The sequence below is a fragment of the Hypomesus nipponensis genome, chromosome 14, assembly GCF_054491055.1.
Source record: "Hypomesus nipponensis isolate SF chromosome 14, ASM5449105v1, whole genome shotgun sequence".
In the NCBI taxonomy this organism is placed as follows: domain Eukaryota; kingdom Metazoa; phylum Chordata; class Actinopteri; order Osmeriformes; family Osmeridae; genus Hypomesus; species Hypomesus nipponensis.
This window is the reverse complement of record NC_140374.1, coordinates 16,984,076-17,001,670: the sequence shown is the minus strand read 5'-3', so window position 1 is coordinate 17,001,670 and position 17,595 is coordinate 16,984,076. Positions and strand designations below refer to the sequence as shown.

Genomic DNA, 17,595 nt, shown 5'->3' with positions numbered 1-17,595 from the left:
GGCCTGAATAAAAGTTACTCGGTCAGTGCTACTTTCTTCATTGTTCTCAATTAGCATCAACTTGTAGAATCAAAGGCCTAGTATATGCATGTAGAAATGGTGTAAAGGTACTTAGGAAACGATGTTCGGGAGTGGCAGCGTATGTTCTTGTGCGTGTGTGTAGCAGTGTATCCTACAGTTAGTTTATTATATATTTTTGTGGACCTTGTCTCTCCAACCCTATTCATCCGTATGATGTTTATCATTCAGGGATGTGCAACTAATTTACTCCCCCCACCATATTATTAAAGCTATCTGGCGGCTTGTATTCTCCCTTTCCTTTGGTGTGTTTGTGTGTTTATCTATTAAAGTGGTGCTGCACGGACATGCACTGAAAGGATGTGTGGGGATCAATAGAATATGGCCTTGTGACTTAACTTTCAGAGCCAAGACAAGAAATCTGTTTCAGAAAAGTGGTCAGTCGCTACAATGTTGTTTATCCTGATGATGTGAAAGAGCTGTATTCAGATAACTTCTTCCTCCAGGTTCCTTTGGGTCCCTGTTTGTGACTCCAATGATAACAGTATTCAGACCACGCTTAATAAACTTTCAAGGTTCAAGGCCTCGTTCAAAAATCCTGCTCTTGTCATTCGTGCCGGGCATGTTTTTGCCACATGCAGTGTGTTGTCTTTACCACTGTGAAATGCGTGAGAAATGTACAGTTTTTTAGTACACACTTAGTACACAAGCCTCGTTGTTTCACATATCTCAAAAAATGGGGGGGGGGGGGGGGGATTACTGTCTATGTGACTAAATGAAAACTAGATAGTATTTATACTTTTAAATATTTTTTATTAACTGTTTTCATAACATGTGATCACAGGATAAACATGACAAACAACTAATGTCACTTTCTTCTTATGGCAACAATTTAAATATTGTAACATTTATTTCTGTTGTTTAGTGTTTTTCAGGTGACTTTCATGAATTCAAAATTCACCCACAAGTGAGAAGAGGGTGTTGGAGTTGAAGTCTCTATATTTCTGTAAGTGTCGTGCCCTTATGCTTGAAAGTTTAACTCTGCCATTTCTCTTACTAAAAACATATACAGCAAATAACTATTTTCAGTGTCTGTGTACTTTTAATGTGACTTGGGAACTTGCATGTGCCATGTTCACGGGTTTGTTAGCAGCGGTGCTCACACCTTCCTTCCTTCATGCTGCTGTGATCTAGGTTTACAAACTTTACCTGACTCGGTGTGTCTGTCAAGCCTTGCCTTCAGCAGCGCACACAGAGTGCTTTTGATAAGATGGATGCCGACCTCCATCCTGTATAGTGTGCAGCTCTGAAGACCCTCAATAGGAGCTTTCAGCGTGGCGAATAAAGGCCTCTTTTACAGCCTCAAGCAGGCAAGACTCCAAGAACCTTTCAGCGTGGGGCTACAGTATGTCTTTTAATGGACTTTCTCTCTGTTAGCAATAAAGATCATATCGGGAGTCCAATGGTGCTGTTGGTAACACTAGCCCAAATTAAGCTGGTGCAATTGAAGTCATGGATCTAAATGGTTTTAACAGGGGGGTGTAAGTGTAGGGCTTCAGATGGGAGAAGTTAAGAGAAAAGAGTTTGCATGCCCATATGGTTAAGCCTCTTGTTTCAAGTGATATACAGTATAACAGTCTTGTCTGTATGCTCGGAGTCGATTCATTGGTTGGTCAATGAGTATCTGATTCTCATTGGACTGTATCATTGGCTCCTTGCTTTCCAATTGGATGACTGGATCATCTGAGTAGTTTGTTTGAGGACATTCAGATCCATTACAAAAGGCGTTTATCTTAGGTGTGGAATTCCCATTGTGTGCTCACAATATGTCAAATAAATGGTGAAAATATTTATATTAGGCACAGCATCAAAGACCTTATATTGACTATACTCTTTGACAGCATGCAAAGCCACCTGAACAGTCCTGAACACAACAACTCATCCTCATGATAGTTGACCTTCATGTTTGAAGTACAGGACTCGAAACATGACCACTTAACAGTATCAAAGTTAAATGTAATCAATTTCCCACTAAATTCCTAACTTTATCAGATCTAGCAGGAACCTCAAAATCCTATTATTGTGTCTTTTAAGATCCCATTGGCTTTTAAATCCAATTACATGGCGGTAAAAGGACAAAAGATAACAACTTGTAACATGATTACTGTGCATGAGTACTGTCATGACAGGGACAATTCACGGTTTCTCTCTACTTTGTCTCATTAAAGGGAGTGGGCTTTGGAAATGGGAGGTGGTTTAATGAGATGGTAAGATGATGTCCTTATTACATCTGGTCAATACACTTCAGTTGGCATGGTACTTACAGAGCAGGGGCAGTTGCCTTTGTACTGTGACTAAACTCCTAATTAGCTCTGATACACCACTTATCACGCAGGGTGACCAAATCAGGACCAGTTTCTGATTCACCGTTTCATCACACTCAGTCCCAGTCATTTGAGTGATAAAAATAGGTCAGCGGGTGAAACAAAAAGTTAAAATGTTGGTAAAAATATATACATAGAAATACCATATTGAGGGTATGCTTTGCGTAAATACAAGTCGTCTTGTGTGCTGTTCCATAGAGCCTATTCTGGTTGAATCAACTCCAGGTGGTTCCTCATTTTGTGTAGTCAAAATCCTATTAGCTGGGATCTAACAAAATCAGATAATGTCCCTTATCCTTAAATTTGGCAGCCTGCTCCAACTGCGATATAACAAGCCTTCAATATTATTAGATGTAAGATTTTTTTGTAACGGTTTTCCCCACATAATTTCTGAATTTGTGGTGAATCATAGCTTATTAAACCAGCCTTTGTTAAGTTTAAAAGGAGGACATGGGGAACTCTTCAGTTGTTCTGGAAAGACCTGTTTGTGCTGGTTTCACAGTTGTTTAGCATGGCACAGCCCTAATGGCAGTTGTTTCCCACAAGTTTGAGGAGTGACCAGAAGACCAGTGGATAGCTGTCTTTGAGCAAGTTACGAGGAGCTAACTAACAAACATGCTAAAGAAGCCCCCGAGGTTGACGGTTTGGCTTCTCCCAAACCAAACAATGGACTCTTCTACTTCAATTGCCTTGTTTCCTGTCATTTTAGTTTTGGGCACAAACTTGATGTTCTTATACTAGCCTTCCCTACTGTGGGGAAGGAAGTGTATGACATTTTTCTATGTAATTTGTTTTAAATCGACATTTGTTAGCACCACAATGGTGTTGGCAGGATTGTGTACATAATGCATTTAGACTTTGCCGTACATCAATCTGAGATGTCTATCTGCAAGAGGGCTTACAAATAAAAGCAAATTGAATTGTACTGCCATGCAAGTCTGTGGTGCAGTAATTCTATGATGAGGGCGTGAACATAGATATCTGTATCTATAGTTAGATATCTGTGCTTATGTTTTTGTTTTTTAGCATGTGTGTTTGTGCATGTTCAGTATGCCCACAGAGTGTATGTGTGTATACCTGTGAGTGTGCATCTGTGTGTCCAACCATGAATGTGGAATGGGGGTACACTCATTGTCAACATTACCGTGAAGCCTGAGGTCCATATGGTTCTATTTTGAGGAACCTCATTGGTTTCAGATGGAGGAACCATAGGTTGGGCCCGAGGCCGTGGTTCCAAACTTATGCTCGATCAACGAATGGCCCATGGCCAGCTAGAAAATAGACCTACACACACACATTGACACACACAAACCCCCTTCGAAACCGCCAGCTCAACTCCTATTTCTCTTCTATTACCCTTGAAATGGGGCCTGTTCTAAATATTATCTTCTCTGTTTCATCCCTGTGTTTAGAGCTCTGAAAGGAGAAAAAGAGAGACATGTGGCTTCAGTCACATTTTCCTTCTCCAAGGCCTCCAGACCACAGCAGTGGTGGTGGTAGCTTTCTGGAGATGAGCACTTGTCTATGTTCTGGTACAACTGTGGCTTAGGAAGATACTCCCACAATGAGGTCATGCTGGAAATAAAGAGATAGAGAGTGGAGGAGCAGAGGGAGAGAAAGTAACAGTATGGATCTATGAGGCACTGAAGTAAAGGGGGGTGCAGGGGATCAAGTACAAGTGTGTTACAGCTCAGGATATATTGGAACAGGAGGCCATTGGGTGCTTTAAGTCTGAGCTTTTCCACATCTTGTACCTGACACCTTAACACTAATCTGGTACAACCATCCCAAAGCATATCAATGTCAATATCCATTGAATCAAATCATTAGCATTAGCATGCCCTTGAAGACATGCCACTGTACATAAAATCCATTCCATGAACTGCATTGGCTCTCAAAGCAGGCTACAAGAGATACTCTGAAGTCTAGAAATAGGTGTATAAAATGTCTTGATATTTGTCTAGTAATTCACTTGTGTGTGCATTACCCATGTATGTTTGCATGTGTGCATGTGATTACATAGATTAGTGTGCACAGTATTTGAGTGCCTATACATATCTGTCGTATGTCTCCACTTTCCCCATAGCAGATATAAAAACAACTGGTGTCTCCTTCTGCAGACTTCTAAAAGCTCCTGGTGACAGGAATGTCCCAGACATGGCCCCTACCCAGGTTAATTGCTTCCTGTTTTAATTTAGAAGAGTTGTGGGTCATAGTTCAGGGTCGGGCTCAGCTGTTATGTTCTATGCCACAGGGGGTAGACACCTGGTGCTTAGATCTACAAAATCTCTCAACAGCAACTTTGACACTGTGTATCTGTCAGTAATGGATTTGGATTGTTTCCTCACTGTCTTCTATAACTTGTGACCTCTTCAAGGTCAGGAAATCTTTATATTGTTAGGGATTGACTTTCTGGATCTAGGACACACTAGGAAGTATAGGGATAGCGGGGTATGCAGACGCAAAAGAGGAAGGAAACCATTGAAGAACCATTCATGAATGTGACATAACAGTTGGCAACATTTCTAATTTCTGGCACTGAAAATTGGTAGCCTGAGCCGGATTGCAGCTTTTCTCATTACAGTAAAGACAGTGGTCTGTCAGCCACAGCTAAATGTCTATAATGAATTCTGTAGATTTCGCTTCTCCATTTTTAGTGGATCTGATTGTTTAAGTACATGTGAGCATAATTGAAGTCCTTTTAGTAGATTAGATTTCAGACAGCTTTTAACAAAGCCTGTTCGAACCTAATCCAATAAACTCTATTGTAAACCCAACAAAATGATTAACATTAGGTCCAGATAGCTTTCCATGTATCTTTGTGTAACAATTATTTGTTACATTGTAGTGCTCTGAAAGAACAATAGACTACATCCCTACAATTAATGAACTATGCTCAATTCTCAAGCCCTAAGTAAAAATTCAGTTATATTAAATTTACTTTTATTTGTTTAATGCCAGTAACAGCCGTCAGACACAGGAAAACAAACTATGAGGGTGCAGATGTATTGTGTATGTAGGTTGTGTGTGTGTGTGTATGTGTGTGTGTGTGGCCCAAGCTCCTTCTCCTCTGACACCTCAGACTCCAAAAGGAGACCCAGAAAGTGTGACACACTTAATCCCTGCTTAATCAGCTCCTTTCTTAAACATATGACAACAAATAGCCAAGGAAAGGATCTTTTCACTTGTGTGTATGTGATGCAGTATGAACCCTTCAGTCGCTGTGTCCACGCCTGAAAATGCCTGTGTGTGTGGCTCTTCCTGTGTATTCTTTCTTGTTTTATATGACCATATACAAGACAAGTGTTTGTCAGATAAGGCTATCTAATCAATGTTTAAACAGGATGAGGATAGATTAGCAACAGGAAGGTTGACATGGTAAAGGGGACATGGTACTTGCCTCTTTCACAATAGTGTTTACACCTGCTAAATTTAGCCCTAACATGTTGAACTTAACTCTGTAATCTGTGAGTAATCCGGCCACTGTTCCAATAGTTCTTCTTAAGATCATCTGATGTGTCCAGTATGGTCTCAAAGGCTGAGCAACACACTGACACGCGAAGGTGGGAGAGAGAAATAGAGAGAATGAGAAATCATGTGTGCCAAGTAAATTACTGTTTAGAACTCACTCCGTCTTTACCCCCCAAGTTTTCATGAAACCCATCAACTTCAACATCCTAGAGAGAAAGGCTCTTGTAACCCTAACCCTAACTGTTGAACAATTACAGTGCACAGCTTTCGGGAAGAGGAACAGTTCAATTTGATGAATGGAACAGAATTGGAAAGAAAATAGAGCAGCAGATCTCCTTTGACAGTGACTGTAAAACAAACACTGGGCAGATTTATGTCATGGACAGGGAAGGCAAACAGTTCCGGTGTGTGTTTGTAAAAGCTTAAGGGTTGAATCCTTGTGGTGCACTGAGTTGTGCGCACACACACTGACACATGCACACACAACCTATAGCCAGCCAAGCAGTATAGTAAGATGCATTTGGATTTTTTTGGTTGAAAAATATGATTCTTTTCAATACAGTTCCTGCAGACGGCATGGAAAAATTGTATTCTTATAATCAACATAGTGCTCTAATGATCTATGGTTGATTGTGAATGAAATGTGGTACTATATGTCAAGTATATGCCCGTCCATGACATCACAAGTGGCTGATCTTGTAGTTGGCTAATAATATATGAGCAGGGTCTTTGAAACCAGCCAACGGTGTTAATCAATCAATCGCAAATGGCACGACTACTTAATACAGATTTACAGCCCAACATGAGTGGTATGAGTGTTGGTCGATTGGTGTGTGCATGTGTGCACATTCAGCAAACCTATGAAGAAGGAGAAGGACGATGTGAAGTATTGGTCAAATGAAGATGAAAAAAGGACAAGAGGACAGAGGGTGACCTGCTACAGTTCATCTGGGTTTAGAGAGCAAGAGTTACATTCTTTATTGACTCCAAAGTACCAGAAAAAATGTATAAAAACTGCTTTATCCCCCAAAGATGAAAATAATCTCCTTCTGGACATTGAGTTTCTTGAGAAGCCAGATAGAAGACTGTTGATATGATTATCTGTAATGTGATAGAAATCAGAACAGCTGTACAACAGTCTCCCCAACAAAAGCAAAGCCTATTTATAACCACAGTTTAAACACAGGTGTTGCTCAACACACAAAGCTGTATTTTCCATGAGTGACGTGGGACATATTTCATATAACAAGCTTACAAGTCACCTCTGATCTTTGCGGTGATTTGAGGTTTTTAGGCCCATGTGAGTAAATGGCTGTACAGTATACTTATTCAGATTAGTGTCCAGGGTTTTAGAGGGTTGAGCTGAGGTCCTTTGTGCCATTTACAATGTATTGCTGCGTGTCTGTATTCATGTGTGTGTTAGAGCATGTCTGTGTGTGCGTTTGTGTACATATGACTGTGTGTGTTTGGACACACATTTGACCTCAATGGAATACGGTTAACTTATGTTCCTGGGATTGGTCTGTCACCTCTCGGTCGGACCTTTCAACAACCAGAGTGTGTGTCTGTGTATGTAAACACTTACAGTAAGACTGTCTGAATGTGTATGTTTGTGTGGTCATATTTTGCCCATATTCCATGAACTACGTGTGTGTGTGAATGCTATCAGATAAATCATTATCTGAGTAAGCGTAATACTTCAAAGCTATGACACACACAAGCTCACAGACACATACACACAGCAGGGGCAGAGGGCGGCAGGCAGGCAGTGCCACGTCCTAGCCTGACTGGGGGATACCTCAGAGGATTAGTCTGAATTCTGACAGGGAGCCATGCGAGTGGGGCATTGACGTGCATGCAATTTGACAACAACTGCTCGAACCTCGGCCTTGAGGGCTCCCCTCTCTCTCTGTGCTGCCTCAGCGTGTCTCACTCCCATAACCCCTCTCTCTCTCTCTGTGCTGCCTCGGCATGTATCACTCCTGTAACCCCTCTCTCTCTCTCTGTGCTGCCTCAGCGTGTCTCACTCCCATAACCCCTCTCTCTCTCTATGTGCTGCCTCGGCATGTATCACTCCTGTAACCCCTCTCTCTCTCTCTGTGCTGCCTCAGCGTGTCTCACTCCCATAACCCCTCTCTCTCTCTGTGCTGCCTCGGTATGTATCACTCCTGTAACCCCTCTCTCTCTCCACCTCTCTTCTAAGTCCCCTTTGCTTCATCCTACATTGGTAACGTCAACCAATTTGGGCGCCACTCTGCTATCTTTAGTCGGATCTTTTAATCTTTTAATGTAAAGTTTGCGGTTCTTACGATTTCAAGTTGAAATGAGAGACCCCTGGGCTAAGAACCTGGGCTCATTGCTCTGTAAACGAAAGGATTCTGTTTTCACTTCTTTATCTGGACTGTGTAGATCATTTCATTTTGGTGCTTTAAACAGTCCACTGCACAATGGAGAGTAATCCATCTATTTCTTTCTTTTCAGAAATGTTATTGTTTATTTTCCAATACGTGCAATAACGGCTTCCTCGAAATTCCTAGTTGAAATTCAATTGGGAGACCATCTGCACATAATTACACTTTCATGTTGCTGCATGAATAATTGCAAGATATGTTGTTTGTCCTTTAGAAAGCAGTTTTGGTGTAAATAATATAGTTGTTTTATGTAAAAACAAACATGAAAAGTTTATAACTAAATACAACTAAATATAAAATAGTTATATTTTTATGGGGGACAAAGCACATTGTCAAAGGACAGGTCCAGCAGGGACCAATAATACAACCTGTCAGTCCTAATCTGGGATAAGCAGGTTTTAGCACCTCAAGAGTACTCCTGGAGCCACCTGTTTTGACGTTTCAAGAGATGATCTTAGTTGTACATGTGTTGCTTTGATGAAGATGCAGGAGGTACGTGTTTTTTACTTTAAGACAAAGTGACAAATTGTAAACAGATTTAGGATTCCTAATCCGTTTTAGATACAACAGCATAGTTTTTACTGTAAGATTTTGACAGGTTAAATATTCCTGGAAAATGTACCTGTACAGTTACATGGCAAATGTGTCAGAACTTTGCAATTACTCTGCTGATGCAGAACTCTGTGAGTTGGTGATTTCACAGATTCTTAATCTATTCATTTTGGATCCTTTATCTTATTGGAGAATGTTTGCCAGCCTGTGATCAGCACCTCTCTACATCACTAACTGTCTCCGGGGGAAGGGATCCCTCCAATTCTTCTCTCTCTGAGTTTCAGGGATGTTTTCTCTTCTCTGAGGATTTAGTTTGGTTGACAGTGCGGATCTGTGGCCTTCTGCGAATCCCTGTGATATTGCTTGTAAAAAACGTGGTTATAGATCTAAAGTTTAATTTGGTTAAGTCAGATATAATTGAAGCCACTGATTGGGTATGTAGTTTCATTACATTGGATGTATTTATACAATATATTCTGATGGCAAGATGAACTCATGAAATGCCACATTTCTACTTCAGTTAGCTGTGCTCTTCACTTGATTGAGCGAGACATGGACCCTCTGTGGCTTCCATGTCACTTCTTCTCAACTTGTACTGAATGATGCATAGGAGTGGATGCGAATAGGAGTCGGAAGGCGACAAATACAAAAACTCTTAGTACTGAACCAACACTGAGGACCAGTAAGAAGGAACAGTTGGTGATTTTTTTGGCCACTCTTGAGGCATAATGGCATATTAAAAAGCTCACTTGTATGGCTTTGGCCTCAGGCGTAATACAGTTGCTCTGAAATATGTGTGAAGGCAGCTGTTGATGTTCCTGTCAAAAGCTTCCACTCTGCCCCTACACTTACACTGTCACCTCTGTATTTAGAAACCTGGACTTTCAAATATACTTGTATTTATTTGAATGTATTACAACATGACATATATGTAGAAATTAATTTATTTAAGAGTGATTTCCCAAGTAAAAAATATTATACCTAAAGTATAATTAGAAACTATAAATACAAACATACTTACATATATTTTAGTTATTTTTATAGCTGTTAATGAAGTTGTCAAGCTCTCATTTAATACATTTAAATTAGATGTAAGTACTCTTATCCGCTTTGATTAGCTTTCATATTATTTTTAGACGGTTACTGTATAACCCCTAGAAAGGTTTAATCACACTTATTCAACAATGTAGAAGGCCACCTTTATAGCTCCATCAGTACTATTATGATAATAGGATTGTTCCATATTTACACCCTCTGTGTAACTTGCGTTAAGGTCACCTAACTGGGCTTAACTTGTGTAATAAGCTTATTTGCACTTCCAACTGGCATTGTATGGAGCTTTGGAAGAGCCATGGGGGTCAGAAGTGACAGGTGATAATATGGAGTGACACGTGATTGGGTGGTATGCAACAAGCTCGGGTGTGCTACTTGTTCCTGAGCTTGTGAGACACTACAGTCTACTGTGTGTCCCTGAGAAAGGGAGACAGCGATAGAGAGAATCAACATCATGTGATTAGTAATTGTGATTTGATTTGTGAGACTGGAATTATTGACTTGGTCCTTGACAATTTGTATGCAATTTTGTTTATGTTCTATTGATGCAATATCAAAATACATTCTGTGCTTGGACACACTTGCAGGTTAGCTGACTAAATATATTACCCTCTTTCAGACTCTCCTACAGTACCAACGACAGAGGTGGGGAAAGACAGACAAACAAATCTATTGAGCAAGCAAATGTTTACTTTGGTCTTGAATGGTTTGACTTTGGAACTCTGACATTAAGTAGATATATGTTTGAGTGTGTATATGTGTCAGCTCTGGGTGTGTTCCTCTGCCAGTAAAAATAATAGCACAAGGGACGACCAAGTCCATGAACTAACCCTTGTAGTAAGAACTGGTTCACTCATGAGGTCCTTGCCTAGTTCTGTATATTGTTGGGCATAAGCAGTGAAAGTCAATTCATTGGACAGTTATAAAAAAGTTCACATTTTTTAGATATAGAGTCAAGCACATAATGGTGTTATCGGGTTCCTTCTTTGCCAGACCTTTTCTACAGTAGTTACGTAGTCACATAAGAGGCGCAATGGCTGTATTGAATTAATAGAAATGCCGGATTGCGTTTAGTTTGCTTTGTGGCAACCTCACAACTAAGCGATGGAGTTTAACTGCAATGGATGCTGAACTTCATTTCCACCATCCTCTCTCCCTCTGTCTCACTTCCCCACCCTCACATAGAAAATGAATGTCAGGGATTGGAATAATAGGAAACGAAACAGCTCTTCTTGTCATTAGTTTGCTTCTAAAATTGACCTATTTCAGTGACCAGGCTGCTGGTGAACACTGTATTTTGGAAAAAGAGTGTCAGAATGGGTGAATCCCTAGGAGAGAAAACAACGCAGTGTGTGTGTCCACATTCCACATGTCTGACTGATGACAGTGCTCTCTGTTTGGAGCGGTCAGCAATGATCTAATGAGAGTCCAGACAGACTGAAGATTGACGAACGTTCAGAGCCGTGCAGTCAAATAGGTGGTCCAGTTCAGAGACTGTTTGTGACACTCGAGTGCAAATAACCATCACTTTCACTTTGGAGCATGTCTGGCTAGTATAACCATTTGTTCTAGACTGTAATGCCCCTTTCTTCTTGTTTTTCACCAAACCAACAAAAAAAAAACCCCCAAGGTTACTTTTCCACCTCTTGTTTTGGTCCCCCCTATTTCTTTCTTTTCACTGGTATTTCCCACTTCCTCTGTTCACTTCAGCTGTGATGGTTGGACATTTTACACCCAATTGGTTGAACCAGAGTCCTTTGTGGCAGCCCTCCTCTTGCTCCACAAGTGGCAGAAGGGACCTGGCTTGTGAATAGTGCTTTGTGTCCTGTTTTCCTAAGAGGGGGCCCTCGCTCTCCCTCTCTCATCTGTCACAGGTCCCTCTCCTTCCACGCTCCACAATGCCTGATTGTTTTCAGCCAAGTAGCCAGGTTCCAGACCAGAGATGAAGGATGCTTTCCTGCCAAATTCCGAACCCCATTTTCAGCTTTTCTTACCCTCACAAAGGGATTCTAAGTTACTGTCCGAGAGAGGTGGAGCTGAAAAGCGAAACTGTCCTGTCGGCAAACCACCTCCGTCGACAGTAGTTCAGTGAGTGTGTTAGTAAACTGCATCGCCCAAACGCAGTAGAAGATCTCTTCAGTGTGTCTGGAGCTCTGGAGGTTTACACAGGAAAGAGAACTACCTTGACTACAATGCCCTGAGATGACAGTTAGTAGAGTAGCTGTGCCCTCAGTCTGCCTTATTGCCAGGAGGTATAATCAGTTTCAGAGTAAGTACAAATGTAATTCATATGGATTATGTTTTATGATTTATTCTGGATTTGTATTGCATGGTTGGTTAATGTCCCCCAATTTCCACCAAATATTTTATGTGTAAAAATGCTACTGTCGGGAATTTCCAGAATCTTGTATATTACTTATTCAAAAATGCGTAGTGTAATTTATGTATAAATTGTGTAAAATATCTTAGATCTTGAAGTATATGAGTGGAAAACAGTTTGATTTCACCCTTCATATGTGTAATAAAATGGAAATGTGCCTTTATATGGTAACCTCTCACAGTACTACATATAAACACAGTTTTGGTTCCAACTATCATCTTATTGATGTTTCATCACTCAACTCAGACATTACTACATTTTTGTTGTTGACTTCACTGGAATGAGCTTGACTACAGGGAAATGACTGTTGACTAAACTCTAATAGCTTCATTTCTCCATCAATCTCATGAGACTTTTCCAGATCTCTGCCAACTTGATATTTGAGGTAATATTCTATATACAAGAAAAAAATGTTGTTGCCTCCGCATTGTTTGCAGTTGTGTTGTAACAGTCAGATAGGATATTAGGTAGTAATTGATGGGTACATTGCAATCTTCTTTGGGTTGCTTCAAATTGAGATGAGAGCATCAACAGGATTCTTGTTTTGGTCCTTTATTCTTATTTTAAGTACCACATAAAACAACTTACCCCTGCCTCATAATGGGCCTCAATGAAGTTGAGACACTATAACAGCAGCCATTAAAAAAAACTGTACATTGTTATAATTTGTTACTCAATGTAACTTCTTCTTCTGAGACTATTGACCAGTGCAATTTTTACTCCACGGAGTTTACCGTTAATCAAGACTGGTATTTTCTCTGATTGGTTTTGCTAATCATATTTAATCACACATGGCCTTGGTTTCACAAACGCTAACCAATAGCATTGAGTCTGTTGCGTGATGAAACTGTATCGGTTCCAGCGATTTATGAGTCGTGGCATTCCTGACCATATGAGAAGTCGGTTCCAAGAAGCTAGCTAACTCTTAAGCCCCCATAAACACAGCAGCAGCAATATTGTCAACTAAAGATAGGCTCCCTTCTTTATTCTCACTCCCCCACCCCCCCCCTCACCCCCACCCATACACACACACACACACACTCATCCAATACCACCGACTGACTGTTTCTCCTATGATAACCAACTTCGTTTTTTTGTTGGTAATACTGTAGCACCAGTGCTAAACTGGTGAAAATCATATTCATATTTGTAAATTAGGAAAGGTAGTAAACTTGAGCATAAAGTATGCACTTGTGGGGACAATCTTGTGCACTGTGTAGACAATCTTGTTGATGTGAGTGAGTAACTGACATCATCCTTAGGGTCAGTGTCGGGTCAGGGTTGGTGTCTAATGGCATTGTACAAGAGTCCTATGACATTATCCATGGATGGCTCAGTGGTTTGAGTTTGGCTCTGTTCAGAATCAAGCAACAGGACCTTCAGCACCATCAGTCTTTCAGTCACTCATGCCGCCACTCCACTCAGACCATGCTGCAACTACACACACACACACACACACACACACACACACTCACACACACACACACACACATTCACGGCCTATTTCCACCCCATCCCCTCACCGTGGACTTTCAACACGTATGATGTATAATTTTCTCCAATTGACAGAGTTACAGACTGCCCCCATCTCTGATCCAGCCTATGTTCCTATCAAATCACTGTGGACACCTGGTACTGTGGACCCCCTTGCCCACCTCCTCCTCCCTATTCCTCCTCTCATTTCTCCTTTCTGTAGTTATTTTCCCTCCCTCAACCAGCGATTTAACCTCTGCAACCCGCTTTCTCGTTCTCCTTCTTTCCCCCCTTTTTCATATGGTGTTAATATTTCTCTTTTCCATTTTCAGTGACTCTTTCTCCCCTACCCCCTCCTCTATATTCCTCTCCTCTCAGATATTTGAGTGAAGGGGTTGATTTATTTTTTTATCGTGCCCAGGAGACTGAATAGAACACAGATAAACATCCCTGTCTGATTTGTGGGCTGCTAATACCCAAGTGCTGCTCTGTTTCGCTTCACTGAAGCTGGCGTTGGTGATCTTTAGAGTTTAACAGTGTTTAAAAGGTTAAATTTGTACCCATAAATGTTTTATCATTTCCATTAATTTAGAGTTTTATAGTGGCGTAATTACACTATCATGACAGTGATTATCTGACACAAGTCATGCCTTAGGATATTCTTAGTTTTAAAGAAGCACATGGAGTTACATCTACTGTTGCTGTTGTCTACTGCTACTTGGTGTTGAGCAACCTGCACGCATTGATAACGCAGATTTCACCCACTGTGGAAATTGGATTATTTAGTATGTGTCTGTAAGTGTGCTTGGGTATAGATGTCTTAGTATGAAATGTCATTAATTAATCAAATTCATCCAGGAACTTGAAATACTGGAAGCGCCATGTCTATTCAGATAATTATATCCACTTTGAATTCTCTTTCCAGCATAATTATGACACCAAAGTATCAAACTCCCTGATGTTTTGATTTAGAGTAGTTTTTGTGGATGGTTTTCCTATGGAAACACCTTGGACTTCTAGATAGAACACCAGCAGTCCAGAAAGTAAAGAAATCTTGTCCATCAAAGTCACATATTTCTCCTTGCTTTTTTTTACCCTCAGAATGATGTCTTCCAAGCGAGCTACACCTCCATTTCCCCAGGTGACAGATGATGAGGAAGCAATGAGGCAGGATAGTGCAGGCTGGGCCAGTGACGACAGAGACGGAATGGCCTCAACCACGTCTCCTCTGCATGCCAAACTTCACCAAGAGAATCACCAGCCAATCAGAGACAGCCAACCTGTGTCTGATTGGGACAGTATAGGTCCTACCTCCACGGTAAGACCCAAACCCAAACTCTGTCCCATCAAATCACAATACAGCATCATAACAACACATCAACATGTTATACACACGCAGGTACACCACAGTAGGTCACAAAAAAACAAAGAAAAACAAACAGTCTTTACTTAAAATAAATGATTAACCTCTATTGGTTAGGTTGTAAATGAGGAGGTGCAGCCAAAGGGGATGTATGTTCTATCTGTAAATATCTAGTGCTCACACTCATTCACACAGCCCCATTACAGAGACATCTTCCTCTTTGGAGACAAATGCACAACAAGAGTTCTTGGACACCATTCAAGGACATCTTAAGATCTCCCTGTTAGCCAAAGCCCCTTGTCTTTGAAACCTAAGCCATTGAAAGTTCCTGGAGATCCCCACTAACACTAAGAGTAGGTGAAAACACAAAAATAGACCTTGTGTTAGAGCACCTGTGTTCTGTTGTGGGACAATTATGGCTTCCTTAGATTTCTAAGCTCTTTCTTCTTGGTGCAAAGACTTTTAACCATGGAGGAGGAACATATAGGCGAGTCACAAAATAAAACAATAAAATTTCATGTATGATGAGGAAAGTATTTTTTTGGCTTAACAATTTACAGCTTACATTTAGCAGACGCTCTTATCCAGAGCAACGTACAGTAAGTACAGGGACATTCCCCCCGAGGCAAGTAGGGTGAAGTGCTTTGCCCAAGGACACAAGGTCATTTGGCACGGCGGGTAATTGATCCAGCAACCTTCTGATTAGTAGCCCGATTCCCTCACCGCTCCGCCATCTGAATCCCTTAGGCCTTAGTTTACAAAAAAACTGCTTGTTGACTGCTTCTGTTATCTCAGAAGCAGTTAACAAGTACGTCAGAAACACTAGCTTCTAATACCGTATGTTAGTTCCAGGATGTAGAAACAATGGTATCCATTCTTAGACATTTAAGCAATGTACTGCAGGTGTGACCTAGAGACTTTGACCTACGCCAATCTCCAATATCTAAAAGCATTAGTCAATTCAAAAGTAGTGAGAAGGGAGGAGGGTGAGGAGTTTGAATGAGATCCAAGGTAGACTGACTTTGTTGCAAAACCTTTGAATTATGAACGCGACCTTTTCCAATCGCCATGCTCTCCATGCCAAGGTTTTGAGCTTGGGTTGCCAACCAAAGCCAGCAACAGCCAACTTGGTGATTTGTAAACTAACTTCAGATCCCAGAGTGAACTGTAAGGAGATTAATGATTAGGAGAAACAACTGACAAAAACCTGAGGTTAGAGATGTCAATAAGTTGAAACAAATAAAAAGTTGTCATGTTACACGGTATGCACCTGTCTTGCGGCCTAGTCTTGCTGCCTAGTCTTGCATAATTTCTGCAAGTTTTGACGACATCATTTTCTTCTGTATCCATATTTTAAGTTTTCTACGATCTACAGTACAATGTTGTCAGAGCTGACCCTCCACCAGTTTAGAAAGGGCCATTAAGAGCTGAGAAAGTAATCAGATTCATGACGTATATTGTAATTACACACTTATAGCTCTGTATAATAGTATGAGACAAAACTGTGGACCTTCTTGTTACGTTTAACAGGAAAATGAGAGTAGTAAGGGCTGCTCCCTGTACTACTCGAATAACTCAACTTCTCCGCCCAAGCCTGAGGAGTGTTCCCGGGAGCGCGGTGAGCCGCTGGGCGGGCTTGCTTTTGGAACGCCAGAACGCCGCAAGGGAAGCTTGGCAGACGTAGTGGACACACTGAAACAGAAGAAACTGGTGGAGCTGACCAAGACGGAGCAGGACGGTAAGGGATTCTTTTTTTCTAAGGTGGTCTGTATGTTTGTGTGTGAGTACTTGATGATGAGCCCTTGATGATGAGTACTTGATGATGAGTGGGTGACTTGTACGTACAGTGTGTGTGTATGAGTAGACAAGAAGGAAGAGGATGCTGTCATGTGTGTGTTTTCGTGAGTGTGCATGAATGCGTGGGTGGATGTCTCAACGTTTTACTGCACACGTTCTCTCCCTCTAGACTGTTTTCTCTTCTCTCCTGATCCACTTTTGAAGATCTTTGATCCTTTACATCACTAGTGACAAATAACCCTTGCTCATAGATCACAAATGTGTGGGTTGAAACACCAGCTTCCCAATCCCTTTTTCATATCTGGATCTTGACTCGTCAGACATGCCTGTACTCGCACCTCTACCCCAGAGCCATTTACTATAGATCTAAAAAGCCTCTATAGAGTACCCTCTACACATTATAATTGTTTTAGTATCAGAGGGACTGTTGATCTCTCTCCTCAAAGGGAAGAAATTGTTCCTACGAACAAGCTATCTTAAGCTTACACTCCCAAACCTCTTCCAGGCAGTGTCAACAGCAGATATAGTACAGAAGACACATGGCAATCTATGTCTCAGTCAACGTCGTAGCCATGGAGTCAACATTGGGGGGGATGACATCTGCTGGGGAGTCTGAGGGTCCCCCCCGGAAACCTTTTACGTTTAGTTATGAATATGATTAAATTTTTTATGATAATTTCGGATTGTGTGCGT

At 41.1% G+C, this 17,595-nt stretch overlaps 1 protein-coding gene across 7 annotated transcripts in view; it reads left to right on the top strand.

Annotated features, from left to right (window-relative positions):
* LOC146258842 (transcription factor SOX-6-like) overlaps positions 1 to 17,595 on the top strand; it is a 68,736-nt gene that overhangs the window by 10,895 nt on the left and 40,246 nt on the right. For 5 of the 7 annotated variants that reach the window (XM_084671349.1, XM_084671353.1, XM_084671348.1 and 2 more), the window contains exons 2-4: positions 944 to 1,024; positions 14,844 to 15,060; positions 16,636 to 16,843. In XM_084671349.1, coding sequence (XP_084527475.1) covers positions 14,845 to 15,060; positions 16,636 to 16,843 — 424 coding nt within the window. In that variant the 5' untranslated portion in view covers positions 944 to 1,024; position 14,844. The remainder of the gene's footprint in view (positions 1 to 943; positions 1,025 to 14,843; positions 15,061 to 16,635; positions 16,844 to 17,595) is intronic. The other 2 variants (XM_084671351.1, XM_084671352.1) reach the window with 1 other exon arrangement.